The 25,624-nt window shown below is 47.3% G+C and overlaps 1 protein-coding gene across 2 annotated transcripts in view; it reads left to right on the forward strand.

The window, feature by feature from the left end:
* CHCHD6 (coiled-coil-helix-coiled-coil-helix domain containing 6) overlaps window positions 1-25,624 on the forward strand; it is a 238,501-nt gene that overhangs the window by 189,162 nt on the left and 23,715 nt on the right. For both annotated transcript variants that reach the window (XM_010380582.2, XM_010380583.2), the window contains exon 6: window positions 2,185-2,255. In XM_010380582.2, the coding sequence (XP_010378884.2) occupies window positions 2,185-2,255 (71 nt within the window). The remainder of the gene's footprint in view (window positions 1-2,184; window positions 2,256-25,624) is intronic.

Genomic DNA, 25,624 nt, shown 5'->3' on the forward strand with positions numbered 1-25,624 from the left:
GGCTGTGGTGGGAGGAGAACCTGTATTTACTTCGTGCCTGCTGTGTGCCAGGAGGTTGGCATTTCCCAGCTGGCATTCCTGGTAGCCATAGAGGGAGGCATCCATTATCTCCTTGGCTCAGAAGCAAGGAGCAATGAGGTGACTTGCCTAAGCTCACCAGGCATTGGAGGGTAAAAGGCCCAGAAGTGGCCCCCAGGCCTCCCTGACTCCCCTAGCCCAGCCCAGGTCAGAATGCCAGCACCTGGTGTTTCTTCCTCATCCCGTGAGCCAAGTGCTCTTCCCCAGGGGCTCACCTTCCACATTTGCCTCCCAGTCAGCATTTCTCTGAGGTCACAATGCAGCAGGGGAATCCTTGGGGTAAGACTAGAGGGGTGCCTGGTTTCCATCTGGACCTGCCTTCCATGCCCTATAGCCTTAGAGGTGGGGGTCCATCCCTGCCTCAGTTACCTTCCCTGCAGAAGGCTGAGGGGGTCCATGGTGCACAGGAAGTGCTTTCCCTGAGTGGCTCTGCCCCTGCACACCTCTCACTTCCTGTCTGCCCAGCTTCAGCCAGGCTAGCTGTGTGCCTAGTGGGCAGAGAGAGCCAAGCTGAAGTCCTACAAATGTGCAAGGCAATGCAGCTCTAAAGTTCCTTCACTGCCACACAATCATGTTTCAGGGACTGACTGATCTGTGCCTGCATTAGGTACCTGAGGCCTGAAGCTCCCATTTGCTCATCTGTAGAACAGGGATAATCATGCTGCCTGTATGAGCTTTTTTTTTTTTTTTTTTTTTTTTTTTTGGAGTTTCACTCTTGTTGCCCAGGCTGAAGTGCAGTGGCTGTCTCGGCTCACTGTAACCTCCACCTCCCAGGTTCAAGCGATTCTCATGCCTCAGCCTCCCAAGTAGCTGGGATTACAGGCGCCCACCACCACACCCAGCTAATTTTTTATTTTTAGTAGAGATGAGGTTTTGCCATGTTGGCCAGGCTGGTCTTGAACTCCTGACCTCAGGTGATCCACCCACTTCAGCCTCCCAAAGTGCCTGTGTGAGGCTTTGAGGAGTAGATGTGGTTGTGTCTGCAAAAGATCTGACCTCAAGCCAACTCCACGTGACATCTGCTGCGCCTTCCTCATCCGCACTGGGGAGGTCTGACCATGGGCCGTGCCCCACCTCAGGTTGTTTCGTTTCTGAAACTGCTTCCTCATGAGTCAGCCCAAGGCTGGCCTTCTCCCTGCTGCCTACATGTCCACATGTGGGCTTCACCACACTCCCACCTGGAGCACGGCGGGAGGCTGCTAGCATACGTGTTAATTTCCATCTCCCCTCAGAACATGCGAAGGTGCTGGAGCTTCACCAAGAAAGGAAGATGTGGGCCTGGGCCTTTGTGGCCTGGAGCAGCTCGCCTCTGAGGCACAGCAAAGTTCCATAACCTACCCAGAGCCACACGGTGGTGGCACCAGGGCTTAGACCCAGCTGTGTTTTGCCCCCAGACCTGGGCCTTCCCTCCACAAACCTGGGTCTGTAGGTGCACACGTAATGGGTGATCTCAGGACAAATTAAGTGTGTGCCTGTGGATGCTCCCCTCAACAATCTGGACGGGTGGTTGCTGTTCCGATGAGTAGGGTGGTCAGGGTAGGCAGCAGACTGTGTCCTAGACTGGGAATCCAGACACCTGGGTTGTAGTCCTGACACTGCCCCGTTGCTCTGTGACTTTGGACAAGTCATTTCACCTCTCTGGGAAGGGAAGTCTACCTGTAAAATAGGGGTTGGACCAGATCAAGACTGAGCAATTTTTTTCTTTAAAGGTAGTAAGTATTTTAAGCTTTGTAGGCCATGTAGTCTCTGTCATAGCTGTAGCACAGAAGCAGCCACAGATAATACGTGAACAAATGAGCGTGGCTGTGTGCCCGTAAAACCTTATTCACAAAAACAGGTGGCAGGCCGGATTTTGCTCGTGAATCGTGGTTTGCTAACCCCTGAGCTAGAGGATCTCGTAACGCACTTGCAGCCATTGCTACTCTAGGATTCTGTAGCAGCGGCCATGCGTGGTGGAGCTGGAACCCAAGCTGTGGATTAATCACCAGTCGGCTTTGATGCCGGTCAAGCAATTAGCATCTGTCAACTTCTAATGTGGTTGCATCCCATGAGGGAGCAGAGGGAGATTTCAGTCTTTGGTAACCAGTTCTGTTTTTCTCCTTGTAGAGTGCTGAGATGTATAAACTGTCTTCACAGCAATTCCATGAGGCAGCTTCGAAGATGGAGAGCACAATAAAGTAAGAATATGTTTATTATTCTTTGTAAACTTGGCCCACATTTGTAAAAATTCCCACATGTAGCTTGAAACCTGCCACCACCTGCCTAATTTCAAGTTTCCCTAATAATACACACAACCATCTGTTCCTCAGCTCCCTCACCTGGATCTGAGGTAGCCATTGGTCATCTGTAATTGGCCAAATTAGCACTCAGTTCTTATCTAGCTCCTTGGCAAATTGGAGTGGGGCTGGGGTAGACTTGCAGAGTTATTTTCAGGGCCCAGTGTCTGGTGAGCAGGGGCTCCTTTCCTTTTGTGGCTAGCTGAGGAACTGGCCGTCAGGCCCCAGAAGGAGTTGGGGCAGGGGTTCTGCTGGCTTCTCTCCCCTCTGACTGTGGAGGGGTTTTCAGGGGAAGGTGTCCCCTCTCAGTGCTTCCTGTGCCTGGTACTGGTACAGTACCAGGTACTGTAATCCCAGTGCACTGGTAATCCCAGTGTACCCTGTGCGCACTCTTGCTTGGGGTGGCCCACACTTCATGCCCAGAGGATCTGAGGCCCAGAGAGCTGCTGGCTTGCTCAGATCACACAGTCCTAAGTGCCAGCATTCTGTCCCCTGTCTGTGGTGCTCCTGTACTGTCCATTGAGGACTCAGGAGCAGGGAGGTGCTCACAGTGTGCCCAGTACCAATGTGGCTCTACTCAGTCAATAGTACAGTTCCCTGGAAGGTCAGAAAGTGATCCTTGCTGGAAGGAATTGGGTCTTATGGGTTCTCTGTGTGAAGTTGGTCTCTATGGACCTGAGAGACCTTCATAAATTAGCCAAGGGGCTGCCACCAACTCCATCCACTCCCTGGGAAGGCTGCTTCCTCCCAAGAGTGAAGTGGGGCAATTCACCCGGCAGCCCTCAGGGCACAGAATTGTGAGCAGTGAGTCTAGCCTCGTGAGAAAGAAGTGTCAGAGACAGGTTTGCATGATACTTGTAAAAACAGCTGTGCAGAGAACTGTGAGGAGCGAGAAGGACAGTGGGGACAGACGAACAGTCAATATAGATCCAAAGGCACAGAATAGGACAGGCAACAATGTAGGCTTATTTTGGGATCTTTTTTGAGACAGGGTCTCACTCTGTGGTGCAGGCTGGAGTGTAGTGGTGCAATCATGGCGCAATGCAGCCTTGACTTCCTGGGATCAGGTGATCCTCCCACCTCAGCCTCCCGAGTAGCTGAGACCACAGGTGTGTGCCACGCCCAGCTAATTTTTGTATTTTTTGTAGAGATGGGGTTTCACCATGTTGCCCAGGCTTAGTGTAGGGGTTTTCTTCTTGAACACTAAACACCTAAAGCTCATGGGGATACTATATATTGTGGCAGAGCCATTTAAGAATGTGTTTGGGGAAGAGAAAATAATTATCTTGAAATTTTGCTAGACGTGGTGGCCTTACACCTGTAATCCCAGCACTTTGGGAGGCCGAGGTGGACAGATCCCCTGAGGTCAAGAGTTTGAGATCAGCCTGGCCACCATGGTGAAACCCCATCTCTCCTAAAAATACAAAAATTAGCTGGATGTGGTGGCACATGCCTGTAATCCCAGCTACTTGGGAGGCTGAGGTGGAAGAATCACTTGAACCTGGGAGGTGGAGATTGCGTGAGCTAAGATCATGCCACTACATTCCAGCCTGGGCAACAGAGCGAGACTCCATCTCCAAAAAAAAAAAAAAAAAAAAAAAAGAAGATCAATTATCCTGAAATTTCAAGTCCTGTAGCAATACTAGGAGCCTGGGAGGAAGAGAATCTTCCAATAGGCAGATAGAGACAAGGCCAGGTGTTGAGATAGAAGCACAGCCCTGCTGGTGCTGGGACCACACAGAGCCTGAGTGAGTGAGCACTAAGGCTGCCTGCATCTAGGAGTTGGAGGGTGCTGCACTGCCCTGCAGGGTGTGAGCCACCCCCCACACAGACAGCCTGCCCCCACTGATGGCCAGCCCTCAGTTTCTGAAAGGTTTCTGAAAGGTTTCCCCTGGTATGTCCTCTTCATCTGGGGCTGAGAAATACCTGGAATCACAGAACATTGAGAAGGAGAGCTGTGGTGGCAGCCACATCAAAGAGGCTGATGAGCGACAGCTACAGCATGGATGTGATCCCTGGAGGTGGGCCAGGCCACAGCTGCTGCCCCTTCTCTTACCCAAGCAGCTTCTTTCAGGGCCAACGGCCCCTCCCTTTTTACCTGGAGCCAGGACCCACCTACCAAGGAGAAGATGCACTGGGGGAGAAGTTAGGCAGCTTTCTGTTGATAACCATAATGTTTGTCACCTGCCAAGTGGCCCACCATCATTGGGCAGCCCCTTTGTGAATTTGGCTTTATTGTCATAGGCTTTCTCATCCTCATATCCCCCGAAGGCAAGGTGGGATGGATGTGAATGTATTTTTAATCTGAGTGAAGCATAAGGGTTTTTTGTGTGTTTGTTTACAGCATCCCTTGATAATAATTACCACTATTTACAAGCAGTAAGTACTCTGCAAGGCATTTCAACTCCATTCTTTTTTTTTTTTTTTTTTTTTAACTCCATTCTATATTTACTGTTGTTAGTTTCACATACAAGTGAAGGGTCTGGAGAGGTCAAATAACTCATTTTGTCCATGGTCACAGCTAGTTCTGTGGCAGGGCTGGAGTTGCTCTTCCTTTGTTTGTCTTTGCATCATTGCTGTCCCTTGCAGGCCCTACCTGGATGTAAGATGGCAGCAGGGTGGAACTCTCAGAGCCTGCCTGGGTTTTGGACTCTGACCAGGGCTCAGACCTCAGCCCTGCCCCTTAGCAAGTCTCTTCACTTCTACAGTCCCCCGTTTCCTCACCTACAAAACAAACAGGGCACACTCTTTAATCTTTAAGTGATAATTAAGCAAGATTCCACATAGAAAGTTGACCTAGGATGTCAACAACTGTTGTTGATACTAGTGTGACTGTTTGCTAAGGACTAAATGTTTTGTCTCTCCAGAACTCATATGTTGAAACCTCACTCCCAATGTGATGATATTAGGAGGTGGGGCCCCTGCAAGGTGGTTAGATCAGGAGAGTGGAGGCTTCGTGAGTGGGATTCATGCCCTTATAAAAGGGACTCCAGAAAGCTCCCTTTCCTTTTCTACCATGCTGAGGACACGGAGAAGACATCATCTATGAACCAGAAAGTAGGCCCTCACCAGACATCAGATCTGCCAGTGCCTTGATCTTAGACTTCTCAGCCTCCAGAACTGTGAGGAAGAAACGTCTACTGTTTATAAGCTGCCCAGTCTCTATAGTACTCTATTATAGCAGCCTGAATGGGCTAAGATACTGTTAATAATGGCAGTCATTTTAGTCACTATTTTATAGCACCTAGCTTGGTATACAGTAGAACAGATTTGATATATAAATTGAGTTTATAAAAACACTTTTCCTTTTCCCAAATATAGTAAACAGGAAACAGTATACAGTTAGAAATTATTTAACTTAAACATCAAGAGAAATGTTTGAGATATTTCCTGGATTAACAAATATTGTAAATTACATCATAAATGTCATAGAAATAAATGTCAACTGCTGATAGCAGTAATATTGAGGAGTTTTCTTCCAAGACCATGGAGTATCTTTTAACAACTTTGAGTAAACTGTTTGCTTAGATGGTAAACTAGATGTCCATGTATTCATTCATTCATTTAATACACATGTATAAAGTGCCTGCTGTTTGCCAGACACCATGCTAGGTCCTGGGGATACAGTGATGAACAGGACAGCTGCAGTCCCTGCCAGCAAGGAGCTTATAACATTTGGAGAATGACAAACAATGTTTTAAAATTAATTGCACAACAAGCAGTTAGTTACCCAATTAACTGATTATAGCAATGAGTGCCATGAAAGAAAGAGTCTAAATTAGAAAGAACATGTCACATGGTAGGAAAAAGCATTTTAAACAGAAGGATTAGTATGTGCAAAGGCCCTGAGACAAGAAGCAATTTAACTTATTGAAGGAATTGAAAAAAGGCCAGTATGTCTGGAGAGTAATGAATGAGAAGAGAGAAAAAGAGGAAGCTCCAAGAAGTGAGCATGAGCCAGACCATGCAGAACTTTGTAACCATAGTAGGAATTTTAACTTGATCCTTAGGGCAGTGAAATTACCTTTTTCAAAGCTTTATTTATCTTCTAATGTATGCATTTAAGGCTACAAAGTTCTCTATAAATACAGCTTTAGCTACAAGTTTTGATATATTTTTAGTATGAATCAGTTAAAATTTTTCCAGTTTTCATTCTGATTTCTTCTTTACTCATAGGTTATTTCAAAGTATATTGTTGAATTTCTAAACACTTAGGGGTTTTCTAGTTACCTTTTTTATAATTGGTTTCTGTTTAATTCTTCTGTGATTAGAGAACATACTCTAAATTCTTTGAAAATTTTTGAAAGTTGATTTATGGTCCAGTATATTATGTGCTTTGGTAAACTGTCCATGTGCATTTAAAAAGAACGTATATTCTGTCAGTAGATGTAGTGTTCTGTATTGTCAATTAGGTTAAGTTGGGTAGTCATGTTCAAATTTTCTGTATTTTTAATGACTTACAGATTTATTGTTTTTTTCTGACACTTTCCTTCTGAGTAAATTTTTTTTTACTATTTCTTTTCTCTTTCTTTCTTTTCTTTCATTCTTTTTTTTTTTTTTTTTTTGACAAGGTCTCACTCTGTCACTACCCAGGCTGTAGTACAGTAGCATGATCACAGCTTACTGCAGCCTCAACCTCCTGGGCTCAAGAGATTCTCCCACCTCAGCCTCTTGAGTAGCTAGGACCACAGGTGTGCACCACCAGACTCAGCTAACTTTTTAAATTTTTAGTAGAGAAAGGGTTTCACTATGTTGTCTAGGCTGGTCTTGAACTCCTGGCTTATGCGATCTTCCTGCCTCAGACTCCGAAAGTGCTGGGATTATAGGCAGGAGCCACTGCATGTGGCTGGCCTTCATTATTATTTTTTTTTTAGTGTATCTTTTCTGATAGAAGTTCTATTTTTAATTATATGTAAATACCTTTTTCACCTTCACTTTGAAAAATATAGCAGTCATTTCTTTCAGCTCTTTGAAGATATCTTTACATTCTCCTTTGTTGTTGATTTTGTTGTCATTCCTTTACTTCTTTTTTCTCTGTTTTTAACATTTTCTGTCTTTGGTTTTACTAAGCTGTACCTAGTTATAGATTTTCTTTATTCTTTTTGGGATTCAGGTCTTGAAGTTTGACATCTTTTTCTCAGTTTTGGAAATCTCTTACCATTATCTCTTCAAATAACACTCTCCCCTATTTTATCTTTCCTCTTTCCTGAAGTTATATATGTTACTATCTCATATGTCTCTTGTTCTTTTTTTTGTTTGTTTTTTCTCATTTAAAAAAAAAATTTCCATGCTGTAGTTGGAGTTCTCCTTATTGGTCTTTTAGTTCATGGATTCTCTTTATTGTGTCAAGTGTGCTTTAAATCTATTGCATTCAGAATTTCAGTTACTAAATGTTTTTCATTATAAAAGTTCCATTTGCTTTGCTTTTTTTTTTTTTTTTTTTTTTTTTTTTTTTTTTTTTAAGATTCCCAGTCTCTGGTGAAATTCTACCTTTTGCTCTCTATTTTCTTGAACATATTAGTTACAGTTGTTTTAAAATCATCGGAGGGTCTATTTCTGTTGCCTTTTTTTTTTTTTTTCTTGTAGTCCTATTTATTTGTATGTCTGTTAATTCTTGACTGAGTGCCAGAAATTGTCTGGAAAGATGACAGAGGTCCTCTGTGATACGACCTTCCCCAGAGATGCCTAGGATGTGGGTTTCAAGGGTCCCTCTTTCTTGGTGAGCTCTAAACCACTATTTTTGTTTCCTCAGCTCTGCGAGACTTCTGAAAACTCCACTCTTTCAGTGACTTCTTTTAGTTAGCTTCTTAGCTTCTTGCCTGAGTAGCTCAAGAATTTGACAAATGTTTTAAAAGAAGAAAACCACTGAGTATTGTCTCACTGTTTTGTAGCTCCCTTCTCTCTGGAATCCTGGTTCCGTAAGTCCTAGCTGCCCGGGCAGCCTCCACAGGAGTATTACCTCCCTATCATCCTGTGAGACTGCCGAGAGCCTCCACAGCTTTTCTTGCCTTTCAGCTGAAGCTATTTGCCTGACATTCAGCCTGTCTTCCTGATCCAAGAATGGGCAGAAACTTTGAGGGGGAAAGTGGCTCTAATAACAAACACTCACCTCTCCACAGTTCCCTTCACTTCATAGTCTTGGGCCTCAAGTCTTAATTGCATTGGTCCTTAGATGCCTTCACACAGATTTTTTGTATTCCAACTTAATTTCTTTTTCCCTCAGGGGAGAGCATAGGCCTTTCACAAGCTGCTCCATTGTAGCTGGAACCAGAGATCCTAACTGAGTTTTTGAGGAATGACTAGAGTTTGTCAAGCAGTAAAGGGCCACCCCAGGTAAAGGAAACTAAAATCCTAAAGCCAGACCCTGTTCGTTTTAGCAGCATAAGGCATCAAAGACACGGGTGACTCTCCCGACTTGTCTTGGGACACCAACCTGTACTGAGGCCTGGATCAAGCCCAGCATATGTCAAGATCTCAGAAGACTCCTGCCTCAGGGCCAACAGGGAGCTCTCCACCGAAGAGGAGTGTTGATGGCAAGGCTAACAGTCACAGACTAGGTCCTCTTGTTTTGGAAGAATCCTATTGTTAAGACAGAAGTGAATATTCAAAGTGTGTATGTACACCCCCGCCCACCCACCTCACAGCAGCACAGAAGGAAGAATAGTTCAAATTTTCTGAAGGAAGAGATTAAGACCCCAGGGAACCTCCTGCATTTATTGTGTCACATCTATTTTTTATGACAACCTTCAGTCCGCTTCCCGTGGGATTCATTCAGAATCTGTCTTGGCTTCTCCTTGTCAGGAAACTTGTACAGTCCTCCCTGGCCCCACAGAGAGCCAGCCCTCAAAGAGGTTAGAACAATTGAGTTGAAGGAAGAAGGTTATTAACTATTTCCTGAAACTGAACCATTGTGCTCCAAGGACTTTGATCCAGAGAGGCCTGATTAATGTGGATGTGGCAGTCTTGGGACTTGCTAGAGCAGAGCTGCTGTTGTGTACTTTCACCTGCACTTGGAGGACAGGACTTAGTAAACTCTGGGAGAGGCTTTAGGGCTTTAGGACCCACCTGAGAGAATGAATTGTTTCTAGGCACTGGAGCTTCCCCAGTTTGCATTTATTTAGTGAGCTAATGATAGATGACCTATTAAAACAGTGGTCGTTTATTTAAACCCCAAAGAAAACGGCGTTCTAAACATTCTGTAATCCAGATAACATTCGTCTTAGCCTGAATTTAAAAGATGTTACCATATCTCACTTCCCTATGTAGAGAACCTTAGATGACCTTTTAAAGGAAATGTTTTCTATGCAGAAATTTACTGAGATGTGCGGCTTAATCTGATGGACCTGGCTCTTTGAGAAGTTAAATCAAAACCTGTTTAATACATTCATTCAACAAATCAAAATTTAGTTAATTTCTTATTTGAAAAACTTTTACTGAACATCATCACGTGCCAGCAACTGTGCTTGGCACGTGTACTGTACCGTTTCCTATCTTCACAAGAAGCTCAGGTAGCAGAGGCCATTATTATTACCATTCTGCGGATGTGGAAATGAAGGTAAGTTCATTGACCTCTCAGACTCAGTTTCCTGGTCTGTAAAACACGGACGATGGTGGTGCCTACTTCTGTCAGCTTCTTATGAAGACCAGATAAATATGATAATCCAGATTTGCTTACAGACACACCCCAGGGAGAGGCAGGTGGGATTTGAACCCTGGTGTGGATGAGTCTCACCTTGCTCTTTTCTGCTGTACTGAGATATGTATCTCTAGAATGTACAGGATGGGGGCATTCAGCTGCTTGCTGCTTACCTGACTGCCTGGCTGTCCCAGTGCTGGCTGTGCCCTTCCCTGAATTTCAGCCCACCACATTGTATGTGTGTGTGTGTGTGTGTGTGTGTGTGTGTGTGTGTGTGTGTGTGTGTGTTTGTGTGTGTTTACCCGTACTTGTTTCCTAAGCTGTGGCAACTTATGCAGGCATTTACTCCCATGCCAGTGCTTACAGAGTTCTGCCACCTTTGTAACAAGGAAAACAAAGATGCATGGAGAGAGAGTTGACCAACAGAGGTTAGTGTTTGTGTAGCATATGGGAATGGAAAGTCAAAACCAAAGACACCTGGTGACAATTTTCTCTCAAGATCACACCTCGGCTGGTTCTGTGGGTGGTGGTGAACCACCATCACTGGTGGCATTGTGGGTGTGATAAAGAGACTGCTTTTGTCTTGTGCCCAGGGCAGATGTCACACATGGACCCCAGCGGTCTGCTGAACCTGGATGGGGACTTGAGATCCTTCTTGCCACTGCACTGTAGCAGCTGGTCTCAGCCATGTGGGGTTGGCATCCAGACTGAAACCCATTTGACATCCCAGGGCCAGATGAGTTCTAAAGACAGGGTTTTCAATTCTGAATCTCTGTTCTTGGTCTCTGATTTCAGAACACAAAATCTGTTAAGCTGTTTGTCATTGTATATCCTACTTTCTGTCTAAAATGACCTCCCTCTTTTTTTCTTATGGATCACTCTGTTTAAAATTTAACTTAAGCATCTTTTCTGCTTACTGTTTGTCTTACCCAGAGGTCAATCTAATGTCTTATTTATCTCTGTATCCTCACCATCCAAGCCAGGACTTAGCCTTGATAGATGCTCACCAAGTCAGTGTCAGATGGGTGGGTGAACTGACACCCATTGTGGAATTTAAAAATAAGTGGTTGGCTGTTTAAGCACCTACTCATGCAGCAGGGCTCTGTCTGGATCAAGGCCCTGAACGGGGACAGGGCCTCACCTCATTTGAGACGGGGCTTTGACGAGGCAGGAGCCCCACACAGGGCAGAGACTTTGCGGTGACAGAGAGTGCAGCTCTTAGCAGTGCTACTTGACGTGTGACCTGAGTTGGATGACATAAATGCTGAGACAGACTTCCCTTACTTCTGAAGGTTGTTTTGAGGGCATCATGAGGTAGTTTGTTAAGCCTCTAGGAAAGTGTCAGGCACATAGTAAGCACTCAATAAATGGTAGCTGTCGTTACATAGAAACTCACATTTTATTAAGAGATTGGAGTATAATAGTCAAAAGAGTGCACATTCCTAGGTGTGTAGAGGATATCAGTCACTGAACCTGGAGCCAAGAAGGAAAGGACGTAGGACCCAGCAGCTCTCCTTTTGGGAATGTACCCCAGAGAAATGCTCAGCTCTGTGCACCAGCAGCCATGGGCACAAAGGGCACTGTGACCCTGATTCTGAGTGTGGAAATCGGAAGGAGCCTCATACCTAGTGGCAGGTGATGCATAACACAATTCCCCCAACCCTGGAGCTCTAAGCGACAGCTACAGCATGCGCTGTGCACACTGGCCCGCAAAGGCGCCAGAGACCTCTGGTTGAGGAAAAAGCGAGTTGTAGTTTACAATGCATGTTGACACACATATGGTAGCACCATCTCTGTTCTGTAGACGTATTTATGTGATACAGAGAAAAAGTCTGAAAAAGATATGTTCCTGACGGGAGATAATAGTTATCTCTGGTTAGTTCAGAGAAGTTCAGGATTATAAAAAGGATCAACAGGAACTGTAGCTTTATTTGAAATATTTATTTAAATATATATACACACACACTCTCTCTCTTTCACATATAGCTTGTATAGTTAAAAATTAATAAGACTACAAACACAACCACAAGGAAAGGAACAATAATGACTTGGACCAGGGGTGAGGGAGGTTCTTAGTGCAATTGGACATCAGATCCCCAAGCTAAGGGTGACCCCATGAGACAGGCACTGTCCCTCGAGCTGGATTCCTGGTTGTGTGAGTGGGAAAGATTGGGAGTGTGCTGTTTGTCAGTCAGGGCTTGGCTTCTGACCCCCTGAAGCATATGAGGCAATCTCCTTTCCTCATGAACTTGAGCTATGGTTTTGAAATGTCCTTTAACTGGGGACCTAGTGCTCAGTTTGTGGACATGTGAACACCTGAGGCACAGATGAGCTGTGATTCTGGGTGAAGCCAGAATGGCTGGGCCTGGAGGGCCTCTCCTACATGGGCATGGTGAGGCTCTTGGGTCAGAAACCCAGCAGCAGGAGCTGAGGTTGCAGGAAAGGTGGGTGCCTTTCCTTCCAGGCCTCCATCACCTGGCTTTCATTCAGGCCTGGCTCACTAACTTGCTCAGGAGCTGCTGGCCAGGTTTTTGCATCTGTCATTTCATGTGTTAGTGAGGAGTAATGAGAGACGAAGCTTGCAGCAGTCAGTGTAGCTTTTGTGCTATCAGGTGCATCCAAAGGCTCCATCAGGAATAATTTTGAACCTTTACCTGGAGTAAATGAAACAGGAATTAGGCAGTGGTTTTCTGCTCCCCATTCTGTCCTGTCACCATGAATAAACAAGTGCTGGGCACCTGGCACTCCATTTGGGGCTGTGCTGTGCAGGCAGGCAGTAGACAGATTGGAGAGGCTCCAGAAGGAGAGACCAGAACGGTTAAAGGGTTGAAAAGGTAAGCACACAGTTTGGGCCTCCAGGAAAGGAGAAGGCTGACCAGAGGGTGGAATTTTATTCCTCTGAGAAGGAAACATTGTCTGAATAGTATCAGGGCTACAGCCTCGGACTGCAGCTGTGAAAACTTAAGTTACATCTGGCAAAGAACTTCCTGACTTGCAATGAGGCATTATAATGTGATAACCAAGGGAAGTTGTACAGCCTTCATCTTCCTGTGTAAATGTTTAAGAAAAAGCAGCAATGTCACTCTGTACTGGAAATGTGGTATACAACCAGCCCTCCTCATCTGACCACGAGCAACAGAAGGGCTACTTCCTCTGTGGCAGCATCGGTGTTCTGTCTCTGTCTCCCTTGACTGGCAGGCAGGCAGCCAGCCACCATGCTTCTCCTAGGAAGTATCGTAGTGGTTTTCTCTTGGACCCTGGTTATAGCAGGGAGGCCTTCTGCTTTTTAATGACTTACTCTCATAACCCCTGATCCAGCACTGGGGGCCACCATCCACAGAAGGGAGCCACAGAGGGCCTGGAGTGTATTTGCCACATAACTGTCTTCCTCATTTTTTTAAATCATCATTTCTCCTTAAAGACAGGATTAAATGATGGTGATCTAGAATTTAACCTCTGATACAGTCCAGTAAGCCTTTCCTGAGACTGGCTCGGTGGTGGGCTCTGTGCCAGAGAGGATGTGTAACGATGGACAAGACCATCCTGGAGGCCCTTGCCTCCACTGCAGAGCACAGATGCACTCCCAACCACCATACTTGCAGTATCCCTACCTCCCCACTCAGCACTCTTGTTCCTCTAGGCTCAGCTCAATGTGTCTTTCTTTATAAAATTGAAAGGCTCTCTAAAATCCTCCTGGCCCACCCAAGACAGAGTTAGCTCTGCCCTCTTTGCTGCCCCCAGAGAACCTGGGCGGCCCAGGGACAATACCTGGCTGCCACTTGTATGTCTGTTTTGTACTTACATATTCAGGCATTGCATTTTGCTAGACTATGGGCTCTTTGTGGATAGCAACCTTGTTTTATTCATCTTTGTATCCTCAGGGTCCAATACTTAGGAACTCAGGGAATACTGAATGGAGGAAGAAACCCCCCATGACAGATGGTGAGTGCCACAGCTGTGCATGAGGAAAGCACTCCCACAGCAGAAGATGGCAGGACTAGCTTTGCCTGAGCAGTGTGGCTTCAGAGATGAAATGACCTTGGGCTGAGCCAAGATGAAGTGAACCAGGGCAGGCTGTGGGGCCAGGGGTCATTGTGAGGGGAGACTCAGGTGGGCCTCTCTTCCTAGAGTTATTAGGGGAAGGATGAGGACGAGGCATGCTGGTCAAGAAGCAAACATCCGAGAGGGTAGAGATGAGGCTGGTGGGACAGGGTGATCCCAATGTGAAGAACCTTTGGTACAGTCTAAGGAATTCGAGATTCATCCTGCAGGCAGCGGCAAGTCATAAAAAAGGCTTTTAAGGCCGGGCGCAGTGGCTCAAGCCTGTAATCCCAGCACTTTGGGAGGCCGAGGCGGGTGGATCACGAGGTCAGGAGATCAAGACCATCCTGGCTAACATGGTGAAACCCCGTCTCTACTAAAAATACAAAAAACTAGCCGGGCGTGGTGGCGGGCGCCTGTAGTCCCAGCTACTCGGAGGCTGAGGCGGGAGAATGACGTGAACCTGGGAGGCGGAGCTTGTAGTGAGCCGAGATCGCGCCACTGCACTCCAGCCTGGGCAACACAGCAAGACTCCATCTCAAAAAAAAAAAAAAAGGCTTTTAAGCAGGGAACTGATATGATTGGATTTGTGTTTTAGAAAGAGATCTGGCAGCATTTGGGAGAACCAAGCAGTAATGATGTTGAGAGCAGAGACAACACTGCCAGCCAGGAATGACTCACCCATTGCACAGATATTCCACTCCCACGCCAGCACTGTTCTGGGAATACAGTTGTGAACCGGCAGGAGGCTTCCTGCTCTCAGGGCAGAGAAACAAATGGTCAGCAACAAAATAAGATGATTTTATACAAAGTGCTATGAAGAGGGAACAGTTGGGTAATGTGACAGAGGACGGCCAGGACTCTGTCCATCTGAGAATTAGGACACTCTCTGACATTCAAGCAGAACTGAGTGCCGAGGAGGAGCTGGGCAGATACCTGACTACCGAGATTCTGGCCTCTAAGCAGCAGCTGTGACCAAGAGAGAGCTGGGCCCTGAGGGAGGTGGCTAGAGAGGTGGCTGGGGAGCCAGCAAGCACAGGGCAGCAGGGAGGCTTCTGATCAAGGCATGGGGCATGCGCTGAACATGAGCACCAGGAGCATTCGTCCGCTGCCCACCGCCAGGGATGTGTGCAGAGCAAGAGCCCCATAACTGTCCCAGTGCCCAAACGAGGGGGCACAGGAAGCTGTCTGGGGGGCAGTGGGCTCAGCACAGTCCTGTTGGCTTCTAAATGCTGAAGCGTGTGTAGAGGGCGTCTCGTCCAGCCAGCTCTGAAAGTGGCAACTGCAGGCTTAAGGGGAAGGGCAGCCCCACTGTGCGCAGGCTTCAGCCCAGTGCTTTCTGAGTGCTCAGAGATCCATGACTCAAAAAACTGGGCTTAGAGATGACAATTTGTTAATCCCCTCCCCTCGACTGAGTTGAAAATGGCATTTCATTCCCAGCTCTGTTAATGGACTTACTTCCGGAATAAAGCCAGCGTCCCCAAAGGCAGTGGCTATGGTTCTTCTCCTTTGTGTCACTTTTGTTTTGAGTGTTACATTTAGATTAGCTTCTGGGGGGATTAAATGTTATTACAGCTGAGGAATCTTTTTTTCTTTTTTTAATCAGTAGAGAGGTTACCGCTTAGCATCATTGCTGTTAGATTTATTTTCTTAAGTCTTGCAGCCTCCCCTGTTCCTATTCTTAAGAGAAAGCTTTGCATCGGTTATGTCTGGTTATCTGCACCTTGGGGGAGCAACCCTTGTCACAGACAGCACCTTTCCATCCGCACAGCAGAGCTGACGCGGCCCTGCAAGGTTCCCACGTGGTGTGCACACACTGCTTCTGAGGACACAGCCCGGGCGGGGAGGAAGTTGCTTATTGGTAAAGTGTTCCCCTCAGGTCTGGCTACAGTAGACCATAGTACTCAACCCAGGGAGACTGCGCTGACTTCCATGAGAGCCCATCAGAGGGATTGCTGTGGCAGAGGCTGCTGAGACCCGTCTCCTGGCATCTGGTTCTTATTGGACCAGGGTGGATGTTGCAGAAAGACCGATTTCTTCTGTGGCATTGTGTAAAAGCATATCCATCTTAACAGATCTTGAAGTTTAGAGGTTTAGAGACTGGTATCAGGTGATTGTGTTTCAGGATCTGACAGCCTCTAGACCATGGGAACAAAGTCCACATTCAGGGCTGGTTGGGGTCTCCACCTACCACCATCACAGAGCCGTCTGCGTCTCTGAACATGCCAGCCACAAGAGCCAAGCCTGAAAGTGTTCACCATCAGAGGAATTATGTCCCCAGTGCAGCCTGGCCACACATGACCTGTGGCACTCCATTCATGCCCACCCCATGGTGGCAGCTCCAAGCTAGAGTAAAGCCCTGTGAGACCTAGCTTGCCTGTAACTGTTGGTCACTAGTTTTGTTTGTTTCTGGTGTAGCTAGATCCAGGAGAGTCAAGTCCAGGATTCTGAGACTAGTCCGGTCTCCCTGGGAAGTGGAGGCTCTCTATCTGCACTGAGCCATACTTTCTGAGAAAGCACTATGTGTTCCATCGTCATCATTCCCACTGTCCCCACCACCACACACACAGATGAGGTCCTGAGTAACTGCCTAGTGGCATCCCTGAAACTACAGGCCCCGTAGCTGGATGGACCCTCAGAGTCATCTAATCTAGTTAGATACAGGTTGGGGTCATTCATGTGTGGTCACCCTGGGAACTCTACTCCCTCTGCTGGAACAAGTTCCGTTGCTAGTGCCCATCCTCACACCTCCCGTTTCATCTCTGTACAGCCCTGGCTGTTAGAAAAGAACTCTCTCTGATGGAAACAGCTTAGGCCTGGCTTTTGGGAGCTTCCTAGTTCTGCCCTCTGAGGCTTTATAGAGCACAGCGAAAGTGCCTGTGCATGCAGCTGGGCAGATATCTGAAGATAACTTTTATGTCCCCCTGTGTCTTCCTTTTCCTTCAACTTTATCCTTCTGTAACTCATCCACTGAAGCACACACCTAACTTAGGGTCCCTGTCTCCTCTCCACCTGCTCCCTTTTAGAATTGGGCTCTGGGGAGCCAGAGCAGCTAAGCAGCCAGAATGCAGTGCAGGCATTGCCTCCCTTGTCTAGTGACTGAGCTCTGTCAGCAGCATGTACACTGGGTTGCAGCACCGAACTCACCGTGTTGTCCACTGTGTCCTTGGCTGGGCCCACTAACTATTCATATAAAGCTTCCTGTGAACTCGCCTCCATGAATAGCTACTAAGTGCCCTGTTTAGACTTGAGTACAGGACCTTATATTTATTCCCAGTAAACTTCATTCTGGTAGATTCAGTTCAGCCCATAGAACAATTATTTGAATATATAGATTCTGTCATCTCTCTCAACCCTTTTTTTTTTTTTTTTTTTTTTTTTTTTTTTGAGACAGGGTCTCGCTCTGTCGCCCAGGCTGGAGTGCAGTGGCACGATCTCGGCTCACTGCATCCTCTGCCTCCTGGGTTCAGGTGATTCTTCTGGCTCAGCCTCCTCAGTAGCAGGGATTACAGGCATCTGCCACCATGCCCAGCATGTATTTTGTATTTTTAGTAGAGACAGGATCTCGAACCCTGATCTCAAGTGATCCACCTGCCTTGGCCTTCCAAAGTGCTGGGATTACGGGCATGAGCCACTGCCTGACCCCTCCCAACTCTTTTATATAAACCTGCTAAGTATGCCTTCCACAACTAAGTCATTGATGAAAATATTAAGTTGTACAAAAATGAGGACCTCCATTAAAGCTGACCTCATCCATCTGGGTACAGTGATCCATCTAGTTCCTAACATACCTCCTTGGATATCCAACCCATGTTATTTCTTTCCCACTAGGCTGGACCATGAAGGATCCTTTCTAATAATGTAGGAAGTGTCTAGAGCTATCAGGCCACTGCATGCCCTCAGTCTCCTAGCCAGGATCCCTGTTAGAAGGGAAGAGGAGGGAATGTGGTTTGACATGTTTCCAACATACTCTTCTCTTCTTAGTCATCACCTCTTCCTTTTCCAAGTACTCCAAACCAGCCTCTTTATGAAACCATTCTAGACTCCTACTTGGGCTCTGCCTTCATCTGATGGAATGTACCCTTTTGAAAATCATGACATTGAAGACTGTTCCTTTCTAGTTTTCCTTTGTTTCCCATTCTCGAGAGTTCTGTAAAGGTGACCCGCAGTAGCTTGGTGATCCAGCCATAGTTCTCTTGGTATTCCTGGGCACAGTTGAGTGGACTGAGAAGGCTGCAGTCATGGGAAGTAACTTGGCCCTCTCTGGCCATCTTCCTTTCCACAAAGACTTTCCCCACTGTCATACTTCACTGCCAGCATTTGTTCTGTCTTCGGGGAGGTGGCCAGATAGAAATAGAAAACATGGGCTTTGGAGCAGAAAACCTCAAGTCAAATCCTGTCTATGCCTCTCGCTTGTGTGAAGTTTGGTTGGTAACTCCCTCTAAGCCTCAGTGTTCTCTTCTGTAAAAGGGGTGAGCCACCCATTGCTCACAGGACGGTTGTGAGGGCTAAGTAAGGAAACCTCTATCCATCCCTACCCTTTCCCTTCTCTCTTTGAAGTCCGAAGGTCTATCTCCTTTAGAAGCAAAGCAAGAGGTGCTGTTTCAGCACCCTTTCTAGCTCAACCACACCCACCACCTCCCATTTCATCTCTGTACAGCCCTGGCTGTTGGGAAAGAAATCTCTGATGGAAACAGCTCAAGGCTGGCTCTTGGCAGCTCCCATAGGTTCTTGTCTGCCAAAGGCCCCCAGCCTGGGGTGTCTACAGTGAGGTCTTCCCGTCCCACTGCACTCCCTACTGCTGCTCACACTGACTACCCTGTCATCAGAAAGTCCCAGGGTAGCCGGCTGTCTTCCTGCTCTGTGGGGACAGGACTTGGTGGAGCAGGGCACCGAGGGAAACAAGGCTTTGCTTCCCACGGTCACTACCCAGCACCCAAAGCTCTGACCAGCCATACCCCTGGGGACCCCCTCCACCTACCTTCCCATGGAAAGAGTTGAGGTCCTTTGTAGAGTCAGCCTTGGGTTTCCCAGGGACCAGGGGCAGGGAGTGCCCTTTTCCTTATGCTGGTTTAGTCGAGGTTCAGCACATGAAGGTGGAATTCGCGCAGGCCTTTCCTTCTCCTGGGCCCAGCACAGGCTGGCGGGATGTGCTTGCTGGGTCACCTGCCTCTGCAGAGCTGACCCAGCCTCATCCGCCAGTCCCTGGTCTTGGTGGTGCTGCTGCAGAGTGGCCTCCTCCCTGTTATGGCCCTGTTTACACAGTCTGTGCTCCTCACAGTGTGGCCCTGCGACTGACACACCCCAGTGCAGCTTGAGGAGCTGATAAACTTTGACTTTGGGCTCTTTCACCTTAGGCAGCTACCTGAGTCTGCCCCCCAGGTCATTTCAGGTAGACATGCCAAACACTTCCCTTTCTTCTTAGTGCCCCTTGACATACATACCTCCCAGCAACCCACTTTGGGACCTTTCTAAGCTCCCCTTCTTAGTTCTCTGTTCCAAACTGATTACCAGGAGACCTGGGATCTAAGTCAATAGTGTTTACTCCAAAATACCAGCTTACAGGCCCCTGGTGTATTCTGCACTTGAAAAGAGGGGCCAGGACAAAACTGTTCACAAAAGAAAAGCTCATCTCGTCCCACCTCACTTAAACCCACCTGGGATGGGGAGCCCTCACCCCATTTTTGTGATGAGGAAGGGAGGTTCAGCTAGGCTGACGCATCTGAGATTGCTGGGCTGGAAGTGGCAGAGCCAGGATTCAGGGCCTGGCCTTTCTTGTCCTCAGCCAGGCACACAGGTTTCACCCTGCAGGCACCTGAAGTTCAGAATCGCTGAGGCAGATGTTTATCTAAGAGCATGGAGGCTCCAGTGAGATGTGCATTCCTCTTGTTGTCTTCCTTTAGAGGAGAGAGGGGCTTCGGGGCCTTCACCATGCCCTGCTGCCCATAGCGCCTCTCGGTAGCCCTGATGACACCATGCTCCACAGATCTGCCTGTGCCGGTGCACAGTGACCCTGGTTTGTGGCAGCCCATAGACCACTTGCCTCAGAATCATGGAATAGAGTCCAGGCCCTACCCCAAGCGAGGCCCTTGGAATCTGCCATATAAACAAACTCCCAAGTGATTGCTATGAGTCCTGGAGTTTAGATCAACTGCCAAAATGAATGTATTCCAGCCAGCAAATTAATCACTTCCTTAGGAAATCCCCCCAGGGAAAGCCTCTAAATCTGTCCTGACTTCTGAACTGCCTCAAAGAGACCTGTTGCTTTTTCCTCTGGTGAGGAGGCCTTCCCCCACCCTGCTTCTTCCCAGAGTTAGGGCCCAGAGAACGTTATCCTGAGCCTTGAGTCCTGAGAGCCCATGGTGGGCGACCAGCAACCCTGCAGAGAGCCTGAGCCCTTCCCGCAGGAAGGGGGGCGGTCCTCGTGGCTTGAGGCTTGGCACTGGCACTGGCTTCTCAGGCTGGCACACGCCTTCCTTCTGCCTTGCTGGCATGGCAGAATGGCACGTGTGCCCAGTGACCAGATCGGGCTGTCACAGCTGGACGCACTCAGTGCAAGGGTGCAAGAGGGCCCTTGGAGCCTCCTTGTCCATTTGCTGAGCAGGCCCAGGGCAGGTGGGGCTTCTCTGGATGTTATTTAGCAGCAGCCCTGGCTGCCACTGGGCTGAGGGCCCTGGGTTGCCCTATTTGAAGATTGTTGTTTACTGCTTCTGAAAGGAGCATGGTCCTTCTGGGGTGGGGTGACTGCTGAGGGAGCTTGGGGTTTGGGAGGGAGGGGTGTCTGGAGAGTGAGATCATGCCTGCGCTATTACTGGACTCACCCACAGTTCTGAAAAGTCAGCTCACACTGTGAGCCTCATCTCTTCATCTATGTCATGACACAGTTGGACCACAGAGTCTCTAAGGCCCTTCTGGAATGGAAGCCCTACCTGCTTTCGTAGGCCCCTCTTCTTGCCCCTCTGAAGCCTGGTACAGCCTCCCCTTACACTCGTGCTGTGGGGGTCATTTGTTCCCCAAGGCTTCTCTGGTAGGCTGGGTCCTCAACCCTCATTTCCTACCATTTGCAGCAGTGAGATGAATGAATGGCTCAGGAAGTTTTTGGTGGCAAGTTAAATTTCATCTCAGTATTCTTGTATTATCCATTTGCATTGCTATAAAGGAATACTTGAGGCTGGGTAATTTATAAAGAAAAGAGGTTTATTTGGCCCATGATTCTACAGGCTGTACAGGCCTGAAACCAGCATCTGCTCAGCTTCTGGGGAGGCCTCAGGAAGCTTACAATTATGGAGGAAGGCAAAGAGGGAGCTGGTGTGTCACATGGCAAAAGACAGAGCAAGAGAGATGCCAGGCTCTTCTAAATAATCAACTCTCATTATTCGCTCATTACCGTGGGGAGGGCATCAAGCCATTCATGAGGGACCCCGACCCCCATGACCCAGACACCTCCAACCAGACCCACCTCCAACACTGGGGAGTCACATTTCAACATGAGATCTGGAGACTGAAATATCCAAACCACATCAATTCTTCATTCACACTTCATGTTTTTTAAACCTTCTATAAGGAGCGAATAAAATCATCTTTTAGAAAATTTGATGTTTTTGTTTATCTTTAAGATACAAGCCAATGAAAACTGATTGCAGCATCAAAATACCCCCTTCTCCGCACATACTGTCTCTCTCACACATGCATGCATTCACGCACTCTCATATTCACTCTGCCTGTAACCAGAAAGCTTGCCCGGTCTGTGTTGGGATTCTGCCCTCTTCTCCTGTCAGCGGCCTCAGCGTTGAGTATTTCCCTGGGCTCACGGTCTGAGAACCTGGATTGAGCTCACAGAAGTCAGACCACTGGAGTACAAGCATGGAAAAGCCCCCGGTCTATGTGTAGACATATTTATTTGCTGCTAGAGAGGATATATTAGGAGTCAAAGACAAGCTCCTACCAGCAGATTCCTAAAGGAGGTTTGTGCTATAAAAGATGACTCTGGTTATCTGGGTTCTTTGAATTTCAGAGATAGATGAATTGCCTTCCAGACTTTTCTATGATAACGGTTGTCAGGAATGCCTGGGAGTTTTACTTAAGCTAACAAATGATTACCCTTCCCATTAGCTCTACAAACAGGCCCCTAATTAGTGAATTGGCTAATGACAGCTGCCTCTGGGGTCATTAGTCCTGACAGACAGTGCTGCAGTGTTCCGGGTACTGTGTCACTGTCATGAAGCATGTTGTCAGGCTCCACAGGATGTCAGGGCTGGGGAACACTTGGAATGCACCCCCCACGCACACTTTTTTTTTTTTTTTCTGAGACAGAGTCTCGCTCTGTTGCCCAGGCTGGAGTGCAGTGGTGCTATATCAGCTCACTGCAAGCTCCGCATCCCAGGTTCACGCCATTCTCCTGTCTCAGCCTCCCGAGTAGCTGGGATTACAGGCGCCTGCCACCTCGCCTGGCTAATTTTTTTGTATTTTTAGTAGAGGGGGGGTTTCACCATGTTAGCCAGGATGGTCTCAATCTCTTGACCTCATGATCTGCCCGCCTCGGCCTCCCAAAGTGCTGGTATTGCAGGCGTGAGCCACCGTGCCCAGCCTCCCCCCACCGCCTTTTTACCTTTTGTGTCATCTCCTGGGTCATGTAAATTAACACCTACTTCAGACAGGTATGGATTTCTAAATATGAATTAAACATGGATTTTTAAAATAAAGGAGGACTGAGGAAATGGTCACATCAATTCTGGACAAGAAGACAGTTTTTATGAAACAGTTCCACTTTAAAGACACGTCTAGTCAGAGTTGGGAATCATTTTGGAAAGAACATCTATCTTGCCATTCGTTCCAGGGTTTACTTGTGAGCACGAATCACCTGCTGTCTCTGGCCACCTGGGATGCTCAGCCAGTGCCTTCAGAAACATTTCTGCCCTGAATGTCAGGTAGTGGTGAGCAGAATGGCAGGGCTGGCATGAGGCAGAAGGCTCAGTGTGTCCCAGATGTGATGTTCCCTTTTGAGAGTCTCCCTCCCTCCAGATCAGCAAGTGTTAAGGCCGGCCTCATCTGTGTCCCTCCTGATCGCTTAGATGATCTTGAAGTGTGGACCCTCCTGGGACACGCAGCATCTCCTGACAAAGCTGAACCCCAGAATAACTAGTCTGGAAGGCCCAGGCTTACGTGATAACCAGGTTAAATCCCAGGCTGATGTTCCATAGACAAGGACAGCATTGCATGGTTGAAGCACAGAAAAGTTCTGGGGCTGGTGAGTGCAGAGTGGGACAGCTATTGTGACAAAGGCGCTCTGCACTCAGGTTTTGTTACTATGTAGATTCCTGCTACATCAGCTCAAAACCATGTGCGGCTTAGTCTAAATACCTATTTAAGCAAAGGCCAAAAGTCTGTTTGAAGATATAAAGGGAAAAATAGTATTCATAATACAAAGCTTGAGGCTAGTCATAGATGTACAATTTCTGCACAATAAAAGTGACTAATGAAACTGCATTTAATTGTTCAAAAGTAACAGAAATGCATATTGAGGAATTAAGAAAAATTACAAAAAGGTGATTATACAGCGTAGCAAATCTCTAACATGGATTAAACAGAATTGTTTAGGAGATAAAATATCAGCATGAACATGCATTTTGAAAGAGGGAAGAACAATGCTGGGTTTAGGTAGGGAGAGCCCAGCTTCTGCTTTTGCTTGGGACTGATGTGGCAGGAAGTTGCCGGTTCATGGCCTGGGAAATCCATAGATGAAAAGACCTTGGCCGCTCCTATGGAATGCACATATGTACTTGACCTATGTAAAATGTATATATGTATGTAAAATGTACATATGCATGTAAAATGTACAGGGCATCCCCAAACCTAACAGGTGCCTGCATCTGGGAAGCCAGCTTGTGCTGTGAAATTCTCATAACCTTAGATCAGCCTTTCCTCTCAACCAGGTGAACCTAGGTTCACATCCTCCTGCGACTTCTTAGTCTAGATCCTGGAACAAGTGGCTCAACTGTGCTGACTCTGGTTCCTCATCTGTGTAGAGGCGTGGTGATACTGCCCTTGCAGAGTGGAGGACAGGATAGTATGAGATCATGTTCACAGAATACTAGACCAGAGCTTGGCTCAGAAATGTTAGTCCTGGGCTGCCACGTCCTGTCAACACTGGCCACATATGGCTATTGAAGTGTGGCTCGCCCAAATTGAGACATGCTATAAGTGCAAAATGCATATTGGATTTCAAAGACTTAGTACCAAAAAAAAGTAAAATCTCTCCTATAATTTTTTATGTTGAAATAATATTTCTCTATATTTTGTCAAATACATTATTAAACTTAATTTTAATTGTTTCTTTTTACTTTTTTTTTTTTTTTTTTTTTTGAGACAGAGTCTCACTCTCTTTCCCAGGCTACAGTGCAGTGGCGCAATCTCAGCTCATTGCAACCTCCACCTCCTGGGTTCAAGTGATTCTCCTACCTCAGCCTCCGAAGTAGCTGGGTTTACAGGTGTGCACCACCACGCTCAGCTAATTTTTTTGTATTTTACCAGAGACAGTTTCACCATGTTGGCCAGGCTGGTCTCGAACTCCTGACCTCAAGCGATCTGAGCCACTGCACCTGGCCTCTTTTTACTTTTTAATGTGGCTACTAGAAAACTGATAATTCTGTACGTGGCTTGCAGTCTTTCTGTTGGACAGCACTGTTGGTCCTTCCCCTCCTTCACTCTGGCCTACTGCCTCCCATCTTAGCATCCCACCACCTTGCATGCAGCCTTACACTGGAGTGGTTTGTGTCCCTGAGGTATTTGCTCCAGGTCACGTGGGTAGAGAGCTGGGCAACCAGTGTTGTTCTGGTATAACACCCTTTCCTTTCTCCATTTTAAACATGAGGAAGCCATAAGTGAAATTTAGTGCCTTTGCCTAGGTCAGAAGCCAGTTAGTAGTCAAGTAGGGACCTAAATCCAAGTGTTCTGGCTTGGGTCCACTGTGATTTCCACCACGCCATACGGCCATTCATTTTATTGGCTGGAGTACAGCAGCATCTAAGCTGGCATTGAGCTTCACTTCCATGCTGAGTTGGAGAGACTAAGATTCTGAGGGACCAGGAAGAAGCAGCCTGGGTGGTGAAATGTAGACAGAGATTTGGATGAGAGATGGGGAGTGAGTGTTAGGATCTGAGCCTGGTACGTCTCTCAGGACTGGTGCCTGTGTGGCTTGTCTCGGAGAAGGCTAGGGGAAGGTGATGCCAGACGGTGCTGGTCTTGGCCTGTCCATGGGTTTTGGAGTCTGATGGGTGACCTGGGCCAAGTCATTCTATCTGCCTAAGCCTCAGGGTCTTCATTTGTAAAACAGGTGTATTTTGTTACAGAGGTTTTATGAAGATTAAATCCCATGCCTTGCAGATGCTCACTGCCTGTTCGCGGGCTTTCCTGTCTGCATGGGTTTGCTCTGTGAGTCAGTGGTCCCTCATCAGAGCCTGTCCCAGAGGATGCTGGGTGGCTCTATAGGTTTTGTATCCTCAGGCTGACAACAGCAGGCATGTATTGGTAAGAATCTGAGCAGAATAGAGGCATGTGAGCTTCAGAGGGCTGGAGGGTGTGGGGGGAGATAGTA

The sequence above is a fragment of the Rhinopithecus roxellana genome, chromosome 1 (assembly GCF_007565055.1).
Source record: "Rhinopithecus roxellana isolate Shanxi Qingling chromosome 1, ASM756505v1, whole genome shotgun sequence".
Classification (NCBI taxonomy): Eukaryota; Metazoa; Chordata; class Mammalia; order Primates; family Cercopithecidae; genus Rhinopithecus; species Rhinopithecus roxellana.